Here is a 14,727-nt window from a genome sequence, read left to right on the forward strand (position 1 = left end):
CCATTCGACTTGGCAAAATACAAAAAGAAAAAAACAATTAAAACAATGTCATTGTGAGTGTACGCGACTAATAGCTTACTTAAAATATGAAAAAAAAAATTTAATATATAATATATATACATAGTATAGTGTCATGATGCTTACTCTTTGTGACTAACTCCTGTTGTCAAATACAATTGCATTCGGTCAGGCGATGTGCAGAAAGCTGTCTATGTATGTGTTGGTTAAACAAGAGCAAAAGTGCAGTACAAATAGCACACTTAACAAGTACACTTGATTATTAAAACAAACATACTCTTGTTTATTGTTCAACCAGTGTCTTATTAATTACAATTAAAATCTAATTTACGCATATTTACAACTCGCATTCGCAGTGGCTACGATCAATTGTATGTAAGTATGTAATTATGTAAATACACAAAGGCAATTTCGGTGTGAACAGATTTGATGTTGTAGACATGGCAGTTAGATTTGTCATGACAGCAGAACAGTGTCTGTATGCGCGTGTGTGTGTGTGTGTGTGTGCGTTTATGTTAATGGGATTATGTTAAAGGAACTCTGTAAACAGATGCGTTTGCTGCCACGTTTGAAAAGTTCTTGCAATTCATTTATATTATTTGCGTTCTTTATTATTATTGACAACAGTTTAACCGTTGTGAATCACATTTTTGCCTCATTGTGCAAATGGCAATTATTCATGAACTCAGCCGCATCTAACTATATACTATATATGTATATATAAGTACGTGTGATTTAAAGCTAATGTCAGTCAGAAGACTTTACTGCATTTCAATTAAAACCTTTTCAAATTTCTCAAAACAAAATTTCCTTCAACCGATCTCAAGCTAAAAACTTAAAAACTACATGAACGTTACACACGGTGAAATTCCTCAAAAATAATAAATTAATGAGACCAAAACTAAACGTAAATGATTGCTAAGTACACGTTTCCATCAATTAAGTATTATATGAATTCAGCTAGGTCTTTGTATATGTGCGAGCTTTGGTAGAGCACCTGGCGACGACGACGATAACGACGACGACGTGGACCACGACGAGCCGGCTGTGGCGGGCGGCACCAGCTTTTCAAGCTCGAATGCCGCCTGATCGATCCGTGCACGACGTGAACGTTTATGCAATTGGACAGGCGCCTAGGTTAATAGATCATCTTCCATATTGTGTATCAGTATCTTCTTGTCCTCCTTGACGCAGGGCGACTTTCTATCGCGCGCCGCAAATTGTTGCTCCACCAGCTTGGGATCAAAACAGGGCTGTAAATTGTATACACTAATTAGTTAAAGATTTTAATTGGAATTGCATTTTATGCGCACCGTTTCGCAAATGTTCATGTTGCAGCAGTTCTCTATCGTGATCTCGCACTGCTCGGTGGCCAGCGGGCGGTTCGTGAGCGGCGTGTCGCTGGAGGAGTTCAGACGGGCCTGCTTGCGCACCACGAAGGTCTTCTTGATGCGCGGCCGCTTCGGCTTGTAGATGAGTCGCAGGCCGTGCACAATGACCGCCACCAGCGCCAGGCTGGACACAATGCCTACCACGAGCACAATGATCACAGAGCCCGACCGGAGGCTGCTGGGCCCGTCGGCGCACAGTGGAGCTGCCGCCTGGTATTCCGTCACAATTGTGCCGTTGCTTAGACGCAGCTCCTCGCAGCTATTGGAGCCAAAAGGGGGAAAAAGGGAGTTTAGTGTTGGAAGCTGGACAGCTAGACGAAGGGTACTCACATGTCCACACAGCTGGCGGGCACAAATGCATCCGGATGCTGCTTCAGGTGCTGACAGTAGCTGGCGCAATGCGCCGTCTCGTTGTGCTCGCAGCGTGTGCCCGTAAAGTTCTCATGGCAGTCGCAGCTCAGCTCGCCGCTTTCCTTGTCCACGAGGCAGTGGCCATCGTTGAGGCAGTGCCCGTTGCATTTATAGTATTCGCAGCGTTCGCCATAGAAGTCCTCCTGGCAGTAGCATTTGGGATAGCCCATGTCGGAGATTTCGCAGGTGCCGTGCACACAAAAATTATGACATTCGGATATCTCGCAGCGTGCACCCTTGTAGCCCACCGGGCATATACAGAAGTTACCCCGGCTCATGTAGCTGGCGCCGTTCAGGCAATGCTCCCGCTCCAGTGCATCCATGCGCTCCTCCACGGCGCTGCGTTCGTGTGTCCTATTGTTGAGCTTGTTGTCCAGGCGCTGTTTGACCTTCCTTACGACGCTGGCGCAGTGCGCATCCTTCTGCAGGTGTTGATAGAAACCCGTGCGCGCCACTATGCCGTATACATCCTCCTTCCAGCTGGCCAGCTTTGTGGGTTGCGGCTGCATTTCGCTGGAATTCGTCGCCGGCTTGTTGTACGCCGGCTTGGGATAGCTCCAGACGGCTTTGTCCGCCTTGTCTGTCCAGTAGATTGTGTCCTCCGTAATAGCCAGCTGTATGGGGCTCTGGTGTTTGTCTTTGAGCACCAGCTGGCGATCACTGCCGTCGAGACGTGCGCTCTCCAAGGCATAGAAGATGCCCACCTTGTCGTCAATCCAGAACATGCGATCCGATAGCTGATCGATCACAATACCGCGCGGCATATCGATATCCTGCTTGATGATTGTCTCTCGGCCCGTGCCGTTCAAGCCGATGCGCTCCACGGTCGCATGATTGATCTTGCAGTTTGTCCAGTACAGCTGACGGCGGCAGATATCCACGGCCACGCCGTCCGGGCGGCCGCCCTCGGCGCTCAGATCCACTAGCACCTTGGGCGGCTCCGTGTACAGCGTATCGATGCTGGCAAAGTAGATCTTGCTCTGGCGCATGTCCGCCCAGAAGAGATTGCGATTGAGCGGATCGTATGCCAGTCCGGATACCGAATCATTGCCCGTCCGCTGCACCGCCTGCTCCACGATGTGCGAGGCAACCGTTGCATCGCGACGCAACGAGAAAATGCTGCCGTTCTGATGCTGCTGATCGTTAAAATAGATCAGCTCCTCGGCCTCATCGAAGGCCAAGGCGGACAGCTCCTCGAATTCGTGCGCGGCTGAACCAATTGTGCGCCATCTGTTGTCCAAAAACAGAATCTTGTCGCGCAGCGTAACGGCAAAGTCTGAAAAATGCAAGTGTTGCATTAGTCGGCATTCACGCTCAGGCGATTGTTGTTATCGATGACTATCGATTAGATAAGGCAGGCCATAAATTACTAATAAATGCTCGCTGGCGATGGGGGCGGGGGTGGTGGGTTGGGGATGTGCAGGAGCATTGCAAATTAAGTTCAATAAATCGCATTCAATTAAGTTAGCGCCACATGTCCCGTTGTTCTGCCACGCGCCCTCTTCAAGAATCCATATCTCTCTCTCTCTCTCTCTCTCTCTGTCTGTGTTGATCATAAAAGTCGTATCGTATTTCAATCAAGGTTCGCTTTATTATTATAAATTAGGAATTTAGATTTGAGTTTCAATTAATTACGCGCCATTTTTATACCCATTGAAGTATAATATATATGTAAAAGGTAGAAGAAAGCGTTTAGATTATTTAAATTTCTTATTTCTTGATTGGACGAAGAACTAAGTCGATTTAGGCTAAGAGTCAAACGCGTTGAACTCGAAGACTAAACAAGTTAGAGACTTGCAAATTGATATATTTTCTCCTAAAGAGTTTATAATTCTTTATATTTCCTCATATTTTGAAAATATCAATGAAAAGTGATAGATGGTTTCTTAAGCATAGCTCAAAGTATTAATCCTAAGAATTATCTATATTTAAGATCTGAGAATCTCATGAAGACAGGAGGTTATTCATGAATGCATTGGCTGATGCACTGCAGCTGTTGCACAACTTTGCCGAACCAAATCGAATTATAAATGTTCAAAATCGAGTCTGGACTGATAAGATAACGTGCCTGAACCCAGATTGAAAAACCCCGATGTGAAAAACCCCAATGCATAAAGAAAAACAAAAATATGCACAGGTCAAGACGTAATTAAAATGATGTCGGGCCAGGTATACAGCTGCCACCTGCAGCTCAGCGAGAGACGTAAAACAGGTGAAACACAGGGAAACAAGAAACCCGCCCATCTGCGCTATATATTATGCGCGGTTAGTCAGATTCCAGAACTGTTGAAAACCCCCCCCCAAACAAAAAAGAAGGCGTTAAAAAGCCGATTTTAAACATTGTCGAACCGGTTCTTTATTTTGGCCAACATGCCAGCTGTTAATTAGGCATTTAATGCAATTGATTTTGATAAAGTACGCCTGACAATAAAAACAAATAAAGCACGGAAATGGCAGCTAAACTACCTGGAAAAAACAGCTGACCCGGCAGCATTTCCGTAATGGATATACAAATGCGTGCCGATCCGAAGGCTAATGCAACAGGTGTCCGGCTGGCTTTCACTTTCACACACACACGATCTGGCAAATAGCTTAACGAACACAGAAAACCAAACAATACTTGACTCGATTTGGACATTTGACCATTTGGCCGCAGTTCGTAGTTTTTTGTGGGTCACTGTCGCGTGTGAAGCATCAGCGCGGGGCAGGTTGTCTTCACAACAAAAAACAAAACAAATAACAAAAGAAATAGCAAAGTCGATATACCCTTTAGCAGACATTATACAGCTGCGTGGTACAACATTTCGACTCTTGCCCTTTGAGCCAAAGGCAGATAACAAATGATATAGGGGCACGCTATGGGTTTGAACCTTAGATATCTTGGCAAAACAGCTAGATCTTAGCGCAGCTGAAATAATATATATATAGCTATACAGTTATAAAGTAAGTTTCAAATCGTAAAAGTAGTCGAAAACCTGGCGTTACATTTCGCTTGACAAAATGAGAATACACTTTAGCCAGGGCATAGGGTATATTCATTAGTTTATGCCCATATATATATAGATATAGATATATATACATTCAGTCTGTCTAATTGTCTACTGTAAAAGGTATTGGCGAACCTTTCCAATGATTTGGCTTTCAGTCTGTCTGGTCTGTTGAGGGTCTTGAGCATAGTTTAACCTTCGCACTAAGGGGCTTTGAGGTCAACGGCTTATCGATGCAGAAAATGTTGAATTCAAAATAAGTTTACATGTTTGCAAACGTTGGCTAAATAAAGTTCAATCAAATAGTTTATTCGATTCGTTTATAGTTCGATGAGTCACAAAACCTAACATTAAGTTCGTGATAGATAATAATTTATTAAATTATTGACTGTAATTATCAAAAAAAAAAAAAAAACGAACAAATACAAATGTAAACATTTTTTTAATTGTTTTTTTTTTTAAATATGTTTTTTGCGTCGCAAAATTTGTAAAATATCATCGAATGGTCGTTGACATTGACCCAACGTTTCATAGATAATCCAAATGAACTCGGCGGATCATAAAAATATCTCTAAGCAGAGATTTGATGGGCTCTCGATGCACTTCGAGAGTCTGAATCTTTCATGTTTACAAATGTCTATGGAAATGAATACCGTCCCTAGTTTACAGTTTTTGTAATGAAGAAGAGCCAAACACATATCATATATATATATATAAAGAAATCTGTATTCAGAGTCACTTTTCGAGATCCATTTCATAGCTAATACATATTTAAGTGAGATCCATTTAGCATACTACGTACTATGTAAATATAAAACCATTTGAAAATTTATGGAGAACCCTTGGAATGCCCTGTAGCCAGCGGACCACAAAAGGGTATATTGAACTAGTTCAAATTCACATGCAAACTTACAGTTTATAAGATTTTGAGAGTTCAAATTTGTTATACAGTGTTTCTCTCTATCGATAACTAGACGAAATCGATAAATATCGGGTTTTAAGAACATTTTAACCTTAGTTAGAATGAATACGACGCAAGATGGAGCTAAAGGGTATCTGGCCGTCGTTCTGCCCCAATCTTCAGAGCACATGCTGGCAGGTGCATTGATCTGACAAAATGGGTTTAGCTTTAAAACCTGTTCAATATAAAATCAATATTTAGTAACAAATAATAAACATCTAATGTAACTTTTCTGTATTTCAGGCGGCAACAAGTTGTTATATGACTGCAAATAATATCCACTTGAATGCGAGGCAACACGTGGATTTCTTGATAGCTTGATTAGTTATCGTAACTGTAACTGGAATACACATGCATACATATGTATGACAGTAAATCACACACACATACACACATGTATTTATGTGCACACGCACACATTTTAAGAATTCGCCTCAAATTGCCGTTGCTGAATTTCCAACAGACGCAACAACAACAAGACTTGAGTTCGACGCCGGAGTAAGCCGAGAGCTCAGCGTAAACAAAAGTCGCAAGCTTTTTTTGTTGAAACGCAGCGAAGCTGGGTGTCAGACGAGACAAAAATGTTGTAGAAAAAACAAAAAAAAAACAATCAAATCAGCAAAAAGTGAAAGAAAACAAATTAACAAAACCGGCAAATTTTTGCGGCATACGTGACAATTAAGCAACTCTCAATGGCGGCTATGGGATTGTTTTTTTTTTTTCTATGTATGTCTCTGCTGCAGCGAACTGCCGCAGCGCTCTCTCCGCTCAGCGGGGGTGAAAGTGCGCGTGCAACATTGTCGGAATATAGGCGGCGCTAGGATATGCTGCAACTAGAATTGGTTTATGAAATTAACCAAAAGATTGAACTTGAATTGATAAACTCAACTGCGATAAGACAAATGCGTAGCCAAAACAGATTGATATGAAGAAAACAAAATGGCATAATCAGCTGATGGTTAGCATAGAGTAAACGCACACGACACCACACGTATGCGCGACACGTATAAACGCAAACATGGCCAAAAACATATAGTAGACACGGTCACATTCATAAAAAGACTAGAATCTCTTTTTATTTACGTAGCTGAAGCACTTAAATGTCAACCGATTATGCAATCAAGCATAAAGCAAACGCATTGTCTGCTGCCAAACCGATGGCAAATTGATTTCTGTTCAAGAGTGGGGCACACTGTTACGTTCAGGTGCACTGGCAGCGTTGCCACCGCCATGCAACACTTTCTAACCAATGCCAATGGAAAATTGTATAATAGCTGCTGTTAAAGAACAAAAACACACTTACCCCAGGCAATTGGCGATGCATCTGCTAATGGCGAGCATATATTCAAAACAATAAACAAGACAGCTACACCAAACTGTTGCGATGAACACAATTTCATTTTTTCTAATACTCTGGACAATTGCAAATGGACGCGCGTTTTCTATTGTACGGTTATTCCTTCTCCTGGCAAGTGCAATTTGAGCTGGAAGTCAGAGTAAATGTCGAGCGGGAAGCATGTGCTGCCTATTCTTACGTGAATGGATATTCACTGAGGGGTTTTAAAAGCAACCGACCCAACGTTGCGCACAACCGAATAACTTCTCAATTACTAAATCGGTTTTTACTGCCGCCACAACGAATACCCCGTGGGTATCGGTGTGCAGTGCTAGCTGTGGTATTTTTTAGTACTTTTGTGTTGTGCCGGCGTTGCCACATTGTCGACAGGAGGATTTTAGAAAAAACCGATTTTAATTGTATTTAATTTCTGATTTAAGCCTACGTAGAAACTGAATTTCCGTGCTAACAGTGATATACGCGTGAAAAGTGAAGTGAAGTGAAGTGAAGTAAAGTGAATATATGCAATGTAATAAAATTTAAATTGAATAAAATAAATTATGCATATAAAATACATTTTGTATTTATGTTAGGCAGTAAAACAGCTGTTAGAGTGGGCATTGGTCAATCTTTAAAAGAGATTATCTCTATTGGCGTAAGATACTTTGAAGACAGGCTAAAAAACTGCGTAAGATAATGAATCTTGCGATTCATTGGAATATTATTTTTGGTGCTAGCTTGGTAAGCATATTTGACACAACCTTTAAGATAGATCATCAGCAAACTACTTGCAAAATTTTCTGCTAAAAACGATCACTCAAAATTCAAATGCCAATATCCGTTATGACCCTATAACAGTAAATAGTTCAAGTAACCTATCGATACAAATTTATCGATATCCAAACATTACAAATATCGTACTGCAAGTTGCAGCGTGTGGGAGACGCATAGCAGTGTTGGTAAACAGCTGGAAGGTGGAACTCACTTAATGCGCTACCGATAAAACGTTTTATTTTTAAAAATAAATTCAACGTTGCAGTGCCATGTACAAAAATGCGTTAAAAGGAGGTATACGTACAGCAAAGCAGGCCTGGAAATTCAGAAACGGTAATAACACACGTACTCAGTGAACACTTTTTATAACAGCAAACAATACGGCTGCATAACAACACGTCTGTAGAGTGCGCAATCAGCTGTGCGGTCCAATACCGAAACGTACCAAGCGCAAGTGGGTCACACTGAAAGCGTGTTGTTTTTTTTTTTCGTCAGCAGAAGCCGCCAGCAGCTGCCCGCAGTATTCATTCACTCTCTAATAAATTTTCTGCAAAAATTAACTAACATAATACAGTTAAATTTAACGTAAGTGCATTCAAACGTCATACTTGCAGAACTTGGCAAACTCAATTTGGATTTAGCTAAAGCCAATTCCGATTTTGAGCAGCATTTGTGCGAAGGTGAGAGAACAGTACAGCCACCCGCAGTACCCCGCAGTCTACCCGCACTACCCCCTTGTCGTAATAATATAAACACAATTAAGAAACGCTCGTAAAATCAGTGATAACAATAATAATAATCCTCTGTGCCAGCTATCTTCCACATCTAGTTTCAGCCTGCAACCAAGCAAATCTGTTCCCGCTGCACGCCTCCCCCGCCTCCAAGCAACAGTTACTAAACAAACCGACAGCACTGTGGAAACTGGCTCGCCAGAGCTTTCGGTGCTGCGCTTGTGCTTTTACTAACGCCCCAACGTTGCGCCTCCGTTACCGCCTACGCCCGTGCCTTTGCCTTAGCTGCGTTGATAAGCATTCTGCCCATCTACGTGCAGAGACTTGCCACCTCAATACTCTGGTATCGTCGAAGCAGTTTGTGAAGGTGCAAAAACAGTTTTATCGCGACTATTCGGACATATCGCTGGGCGCGCCACTCAAGACCAGCGACGCCCCACTGCTGGGCGATCTGTGCAGTCGTTATCGCGACATACTTGCCCATACATCGGCGGACTTGGTTGGAGCTGAGCCTGTTCTAGGCAAAGGACCACAATTAAGCCATAATCGTCGCATACACAGCTGCTGCAGTCATCTTTGTCAGGCGGAGCAGTCGAACGGCCACAACAATATGGCACAATCGGTGGTCACAGAATTTGAGCGGCTGCCCACAAATGTGGTGCCCAAGCACTATGAGCTAATCCTGCAGCCTGATCTGGAGGCGTTCAGTTTTACGGGCAAGACAATTGTGCAAATCAGTGTAAGTACCGTTACGTTACGTTTCGCTAAGTTTTTCGTTCACTTTCGCTTTCACTTTGACTACAAATCATAAATATGTATGTATGTGTATCTTGCATGCAGGTCATTTTTTCTCTCTCTCTCTCTCTTTGGCTCTGCGCGCGCGTCTGTCTGTGTGTGTGTGTGTGCATGTTTGGTTCATTTCTGACGTGTGCAAAAACTCATACCTTCTCCCTTACACATACGCCTAGTCTGTACGTGTGTGTGTGTGTGTGCGTGCCATTTTCTCTTTATGCTGCAATTTGCATGCAGGCGACGTTCAGACATGTCGTCGACAAGGAAATGTTTCTTTGTTATGGGTTGACATCAAGCAATGACTGGCAATTATTGTGAATTTATTTGTTTTTGTGGCGCACTGCGCCATACAATTTGCCAACCCCCCGCCCCCCGTTCACTGATCAACGCCGACGCCTCTGCTGATCTCATAACGGTATACACATTCTGTTTACCTTTCCGAAGGCGCAGCAGCAACGGGTTTTGGGCTTTGACTATTTGATCGCCCATCAAAAATACCGTTTATAGAAAAAATTCCAAAAAAAAAAAAAAAGAGAAGATGATAAAATACATACTTGTGCAAATCTTAACGGCGGCTGCTGCTACTTTAACTGATATACAACCAAAAAGTTGACCAAAACGGGTTTAAGCCGGAAACCGGGCTAGCAAAAATATTCGCATACAGTATATATTCGCTATGAAGAACACGCGATTTGCCAAATTCTTATCCTGTAAGATAACATGAAGAGAAAACAATCTAATAAGTTAATATACATAAATTGCTTTAGCACAGATACAAATATTATTCAGTTTAAAATTGGTTTACTGTAGGCAATGCTCACTGTAGATGAATTATGACCTTGAAATAACGGTATATTGCGAATCTGCTTTCGTTTGAATCGCTTCTACTCGTTTTACCTTTTGTATTCTCTTTAAAAATGATTAGGAGTTGTATATTAGACTTGTGCGAAAGTTTGTAACAAGCTGAAAAATCATGCATGTGCTCTGATTTAGTCCCTTGTTTCTATATACTCGTTTATAATACGATACGCATATTAACTTTCTTTCAATTTTTTGATAACAGCCGCTACGCTATAATTCCTCTATCTAATCGATTGTCACGTCTATCTTGAAATATTTTTTTTTTTATCTGCATGTGTACTTTGTAGAAGCATAATCTCTGTGCTTTTCCCCTTCTTTTTCTTTCTCTCTTTTATTCTTTCTCCCTCTCGCTTACTCTCAATACCAATCTCTCCTCCATCTTAACCCTCACTTGAATTCATGAAAATCGCATAGAAAGGCGGTTAAATTAACACTCACCCACATTTAGTCTTGGTCTATTGTCTGTATATTGTAAGTGTGCATGTTATTCGAAGCATCATGCTAAAGGGTATCTATTAGTCCCGCATTCTCATTGCATTTTTGTGCTGGTTGATGAATGCTGCACGATCATTGACTTATTGCCCCTTTTTTTCCGCGAACCATGCTAATTGCTTGTTATTATTATGCTCGATCCAGGTCATAGAGCCAACGCGACGCATCACCCTCAATGCGCTGGACATAACCATCGAGGGGGCGGAGTTTCAGTATGAATGCGAGAAACTGAAAGCGGATCGCATCACCTACTCCAAGGAGAATGAAACGGCCGTACTGGAATTCGGGGAGCTGTTGCCGGCGGGCACGGCTGGTGTGCTCTACATGTCCTTCACGGGCGAGCTGAATGACAAAATGAAGGGCTTCTATCGGAGCAAATATTTCACGGCCAACGGCGAGGAGCGCTATGCGGGCGTCACCCAGTTCGAGGCGACAGATGCGCGACGCTGCTTTCCCTGCTGGGATGAGCCGGCAATTAAGGCCACCTTTGACATAACGCTGGTGGTGCCCAAGGATCGGGTGGCGCTGTCCAATATGCCCGTGAAAAAGGAGGACATCCTGCCCAGCGGATTGCGTCGTGTGCGCTTCGATCGCACGCCCATCATGTCCACCTATCTGGTGGCCGTCGTTGTTGGTGAATACGATTTTGTGGAGGCCAAGTCGGACGATGGCGTCATTGTGCGCGTCTTTACGCCCGTCGGCAAGAAGGATCAGGGCCAGTTCGCCCTGGAGGTGGCCACCAAGGTGCTGCCCTACTATAAGAGCTATTTCAATATTGCCTATCCGCTGCCCAAGATGGATCTGATTGCCATATCCGATTTCTCAGCGGGCGCCATGGAGAACTGGGGTCTGGTCACCTATCGCGAAACCTTCGTCCTGGTCGATCCCAAGAACACCTCGCTCATGCGCAAGCAGTCGATCGCCCTCACCGTGGGCCACGAGATTGCCCACCAATGGTTCGGTAAGCAGGCCGAGTCCGGAGTGCAAAGATTCTCTCTGATAATTGTGTACTTTTAGGCAATCTGGTGACCATGGAATGGTGGACGCATCTGTGGCTCAACGAGGGCTACGCCTCGTTTGTGGAGTTCCTGTGCGTGCATCATCTGTTCCCCGAGTACGATATCTGGACACAGTTTGTGACGGACATGTATACCCGTGCCCTGGAGCTGGATTCGTTGAAGAACTCGCATCCCATCGAGGTGCCCGTCGGCCATCCATCGGAAATTGACGAGATCTTCGATGAGATTAGCTACAACAAGGGCGCCTCGGTCATACGCATGCTCCACGATTATATTGGCGAGGATGATTTCCGCAAGGGCATGAATCTCTATTTGACGCGGCATCAGTATAGCAATACCTGCACCGAGGATTTGTGGGAGGCACTGCAGGAGGCCAGCTCCAAGAATGTTGGCGCTGTCATGTCCAGCTGGACCAAGTACAAAGGCTTTCCCGTCGTCAGCGTCGAGTCCGAGCAGAAGAGCGAGACGCAGCGTCTGCTGCGGCTAACCCAAAGGAAATTCACCGCCGACGGCTCGAAGGCGGACGAGGATTGCCTGTGGGTGGTGCCCATATCGGTGTCCACATCACGCAATCCCAATCAGATAGCCAAGACTTTCCTGCTGGAAAAGGCCTCCATGGAGGTGGTGCTGGACAATGTCTCCGAGGACGATTGGATCAAAATCAATCCCGGCACCGTTGGCTACTATCGCACACGCTACTCCGAGGAGATGCTGGACCAGCTGCTGCCGGCCGTGCAGAACATGGAGCTGCCGCCGCTGGACAGGCTGGGCTTGATCGATGACATGTTTGCCATGGTGCAGGCTGGGCAAGCCAGCACCGTTGATGTGCTCCAACTGGTCGGCTCCTATCGCAACGAGACCAACTACACTGTGTGGACGGCCATCACGAATTCGCTTGCCAACCTCCATATCCTGATCTCCCACACAGATCTCATGGAGGACTTCAACAACTTTGGACGCAGCCTGTACGAGCCGGTGGCCAAGCGTCTCGGCTGGGAGCCACGCGACAATGAGAATCATTTGGATACGCTGCTGCGCAGCCTGGTGCTGACACGTCTCGTCTCCTTCCGCAGTCCCGAAATCACGGAGGAGGCACGCAAGCGATTCCGCAGCCATGTCAATGGCACCAAGGCGCTGCCCGCCGATTTGCGCAGCACCTGCTACAAGGCCGTGCTGCAGGATGGCGATGAGGAGATCTTTGAGGAAATGCTCATGCTGTACCGTTCGACCGATCTGCACGAGGAACAGGATCGCATCAGCCGAGCACTCGGCTGCATTGGCGACGTGAAGCTCCTCCGTCGCGTCATTGACTTTGCCATGTCGGTGAGTAGCCGGAGACGATTCATATATCTGCCGGGACTTTAATCTTGTTTGTGATCTTAGGGTGAGGTGCGCGCCCAGGACTCGGTGTTCGTCATTGTGGCCGTGGCGGTTAATCCCAAGGGTCGCGACATGGCCTGGGAGTTCTTCAAGGAGAACAACAAGCAGCTGCTGGAACAGTATCAGGTAACATTTCAAGCCTCAATTCCTTGAATCTCACAACTGATCCTAAAATCTTTTCCAGGGCGGCTTTCTGCTGACGCGTCTCATTAAATATTTGATTGAGAATTTCGCCTCCGAGGAGAAGGCGCGCGAAGTCGAGGAGTTCTTCAAGGCCAACCTGATACCCGGCTGTGATCGCACCGTCTCCCAGGCCGTCGAGACAATACGCCTGAATGCCGCTTGGCTGCAGCGCGATCGCGAGAAGCTGACCGAGTTTCTCACTGACGTGTAGGCGTGGCCCGGCATGACGACGCATACCAAAGCATTTAGCAACAACTACAACTATAACAAGAACACGACCAAAGCTGTCACAAAAACCCAACCCCCGCCCGCCCCTTCCCCTTTCCCCGCCCCTAAGTGAGCCAAATAGGTTAGCATTATTAAGCAGCAACAACAACTGACTCCTCGGCATCCTCTCACGGCCCCGCAACCGGAGAGCCTAGCGGCATTTAAAACCGAGTTCAAAGAAAAAAAAAAACAAAAATGTGCACTTCTATTATACAAAAGTTATGTTGAGTTTACGACGATAAATAAATAAATGCAATTCAAATAAAAAAATAAGAAAGAATGCTGTTTCTGATATTATAGATTGTGATCTAATATCGCTATTTACCTGATGGTGCTAAAGGTGCACGATTTGATGGGGGAAATTCCGCACGCATGATCCCATCAACCCTTCTTGGTGGAAATGTGGTTGCCGCGTCGTGTTCAAATTTATATCCGAAGATCCATCCATACGAAATATCATTTAAGACACACTTTCACACTTTTCGCAGAATCCAAGCTTCGTCGGTGGAAAATGCGATTAAACTATTTTTTGGGCGAAGTGTTAAGTTTGCATATTTGTACATGTATGCAATTTTGTGTTGCATATATGCAAACATGTAAGCATGCATGTATGAATACATGTTCGGATACCTACATACATGCGCACATACAAGCATGCATCCTTGCATACATAATACATACATGCATGCATGCTTACATAAATGCATGTATGCATACATGCACACATGCATACATACACATGCATACATACGTACATACATGCATGCATGCATAAATGCATACGTACATACATACATGCCTGCATACACACGTACATACATGCATGCATACATGCATGCTTACATGCATACATAAATACATACATACATATGTACACACAAACAAATAAATGTACATACATACAAAAAGGCCAAAAAAAAACACAAAAAAAAAAAAACACCAAAAAAAACACCAAAAAAAAAACACTGCACTACTAGCTCAGCGTGCAAGCCCGCTGAGCCTACTTGAATTCTTGAGAATCGAGGAGGAGAGCACCTGGCAGAAATTCGTTTGATTTAAATTTGCAGCACGGCGACAAATAGGCTTGGTCTGCGTTGGCGTTAGAAAACAAACATGCATGCATA

At 44.3% G+C, this 14,727-nt stretch overlaps 2 protein-coding genes across 3 annotated transcripts; one reads left to right on the forward strand and one right to left on the reverse strand.

Moving 5' to 3' along the window:
* Positions 1 to 277: 277 nt before the first annotated feature.
* Positions 278 to 14,081, reverse strand: LOC115765832 (protein cueball). Of its 2 annotated transcripts, none has more exons than XM_030709557.1 (4): positions 13,929 to 14,081; positions 1,740 to 3,096; positions 1,332 to 1,668; positions 278 to 1,271 (listed from the first exon to the last, which is right to left on the reverse strand). In XM_030709557.1, exons 1-4 carry the CDS (start codon positions 13,975 to 13,977, stop codon positions 1,152 to 1,154), a joined length of 1,863 nt encoding a protein of 620 aa, XP_030565417.1. In that variant the 5' UTR covers positions 13,978 to 14,081; the 3' UTR covers positions 278 to 1,151. The 2 variants fall into 2 exon arrangements, with proteins under 2 accessions (XP_030565417.1, XP_030565416.1); XM_030709556.1 differs by lacking the exon at positions 13,929 to 14,081 and adding an exon at positions 7,072 to 7,601.
* Positions 8,133 to 13,868, forward strand: LOC115765831 (puromycin-sensitive aminopeptidase). Its single transcript, XM_030709555.1, has 6 exons — positions 8,133 to 8,211; positions 8,708 to 9,348; positions 10,899 to 11,715; positions 11,772 to 13,096; positions 13,157 to 13,279; positions 13,338 to 13,868. Exons 1-6 carry the CDS (start codon positions 8,148 to 8,150, stop codon positions 13,545 to 13,547), a joined length of 3,180 nt encoding a protein of 1,059 aa, XP_030565415.1. The 5' UTR covers positions 8,133 to 8,147; the 3' UTR covers positions 13,548 to 13,868.
* Positions 14,082 to 14,727: the final 646 nt, after the last annotated feature.

This window comes from Drosophila novamexicana, unplaced genomic scaffold (genome assembly GCF_003285875.2).
Source record: "Drosophila novamexicana strain 15010-1031.04,08,12 unplaced genomic scaffold, DnovRS2.1 tig00001058-arrow-arrow-pilon, whole genome shotgun sequence".
Classification (NCBI taxonomy): domain Eukaryota; kingdom Metazoa; phylum Arthropoda; class Insecta; order Diptera; family Drosophilidae; genus Drosophila; species Drosophila novamexicana.

Bases quoted from the DNA above. Each gene is read 5' to 3' on its own strand.
- LOC115765832 (XM_030709556.1), bottom strand. From the start codon at position 7,168: ATGAAATTGTGTTCATCGCAACAGTTTGGTGTAGCTGTCTTGTTTATT. The intron at 3,097-7,071 runs GTAAGTGTGTTT...TGCATTTTTCAG, and splicing joins TGCATCGCCAATTGCCTGGG to ACTTTGCCGTTACGCTGCGC. The intron at 1,669-1,739 runs GTGAGTACCCTT...TGGCTCCAATAG, and splicing joins CCCGCCAGCTGTGTGGACAT to CTGCGAGGAGCTGCGTCTAA.
- LOC115765831 (XM_030709555.1), top strand. From the start codon at position 8,148: ATGTACAAAAATGCGTTAAAAGGAGGTATACGTACAGCAAAGCAGGCC. The intron at 11,716-11,771 runs GTAAGCAGGCCG...GTGTACTTTTAG, and splicing joins GATTGCCCACCAATGGTTCG to GCAATCTGGTGACCATGGAA. The intron at 13,097-13,156 runs GTGAGTAGCCGG...TTGTGATCTTAG, and splicing joins TCATTGACTTTGCCATGTCG to GGTGAGGTGCGCGCCCAGGA.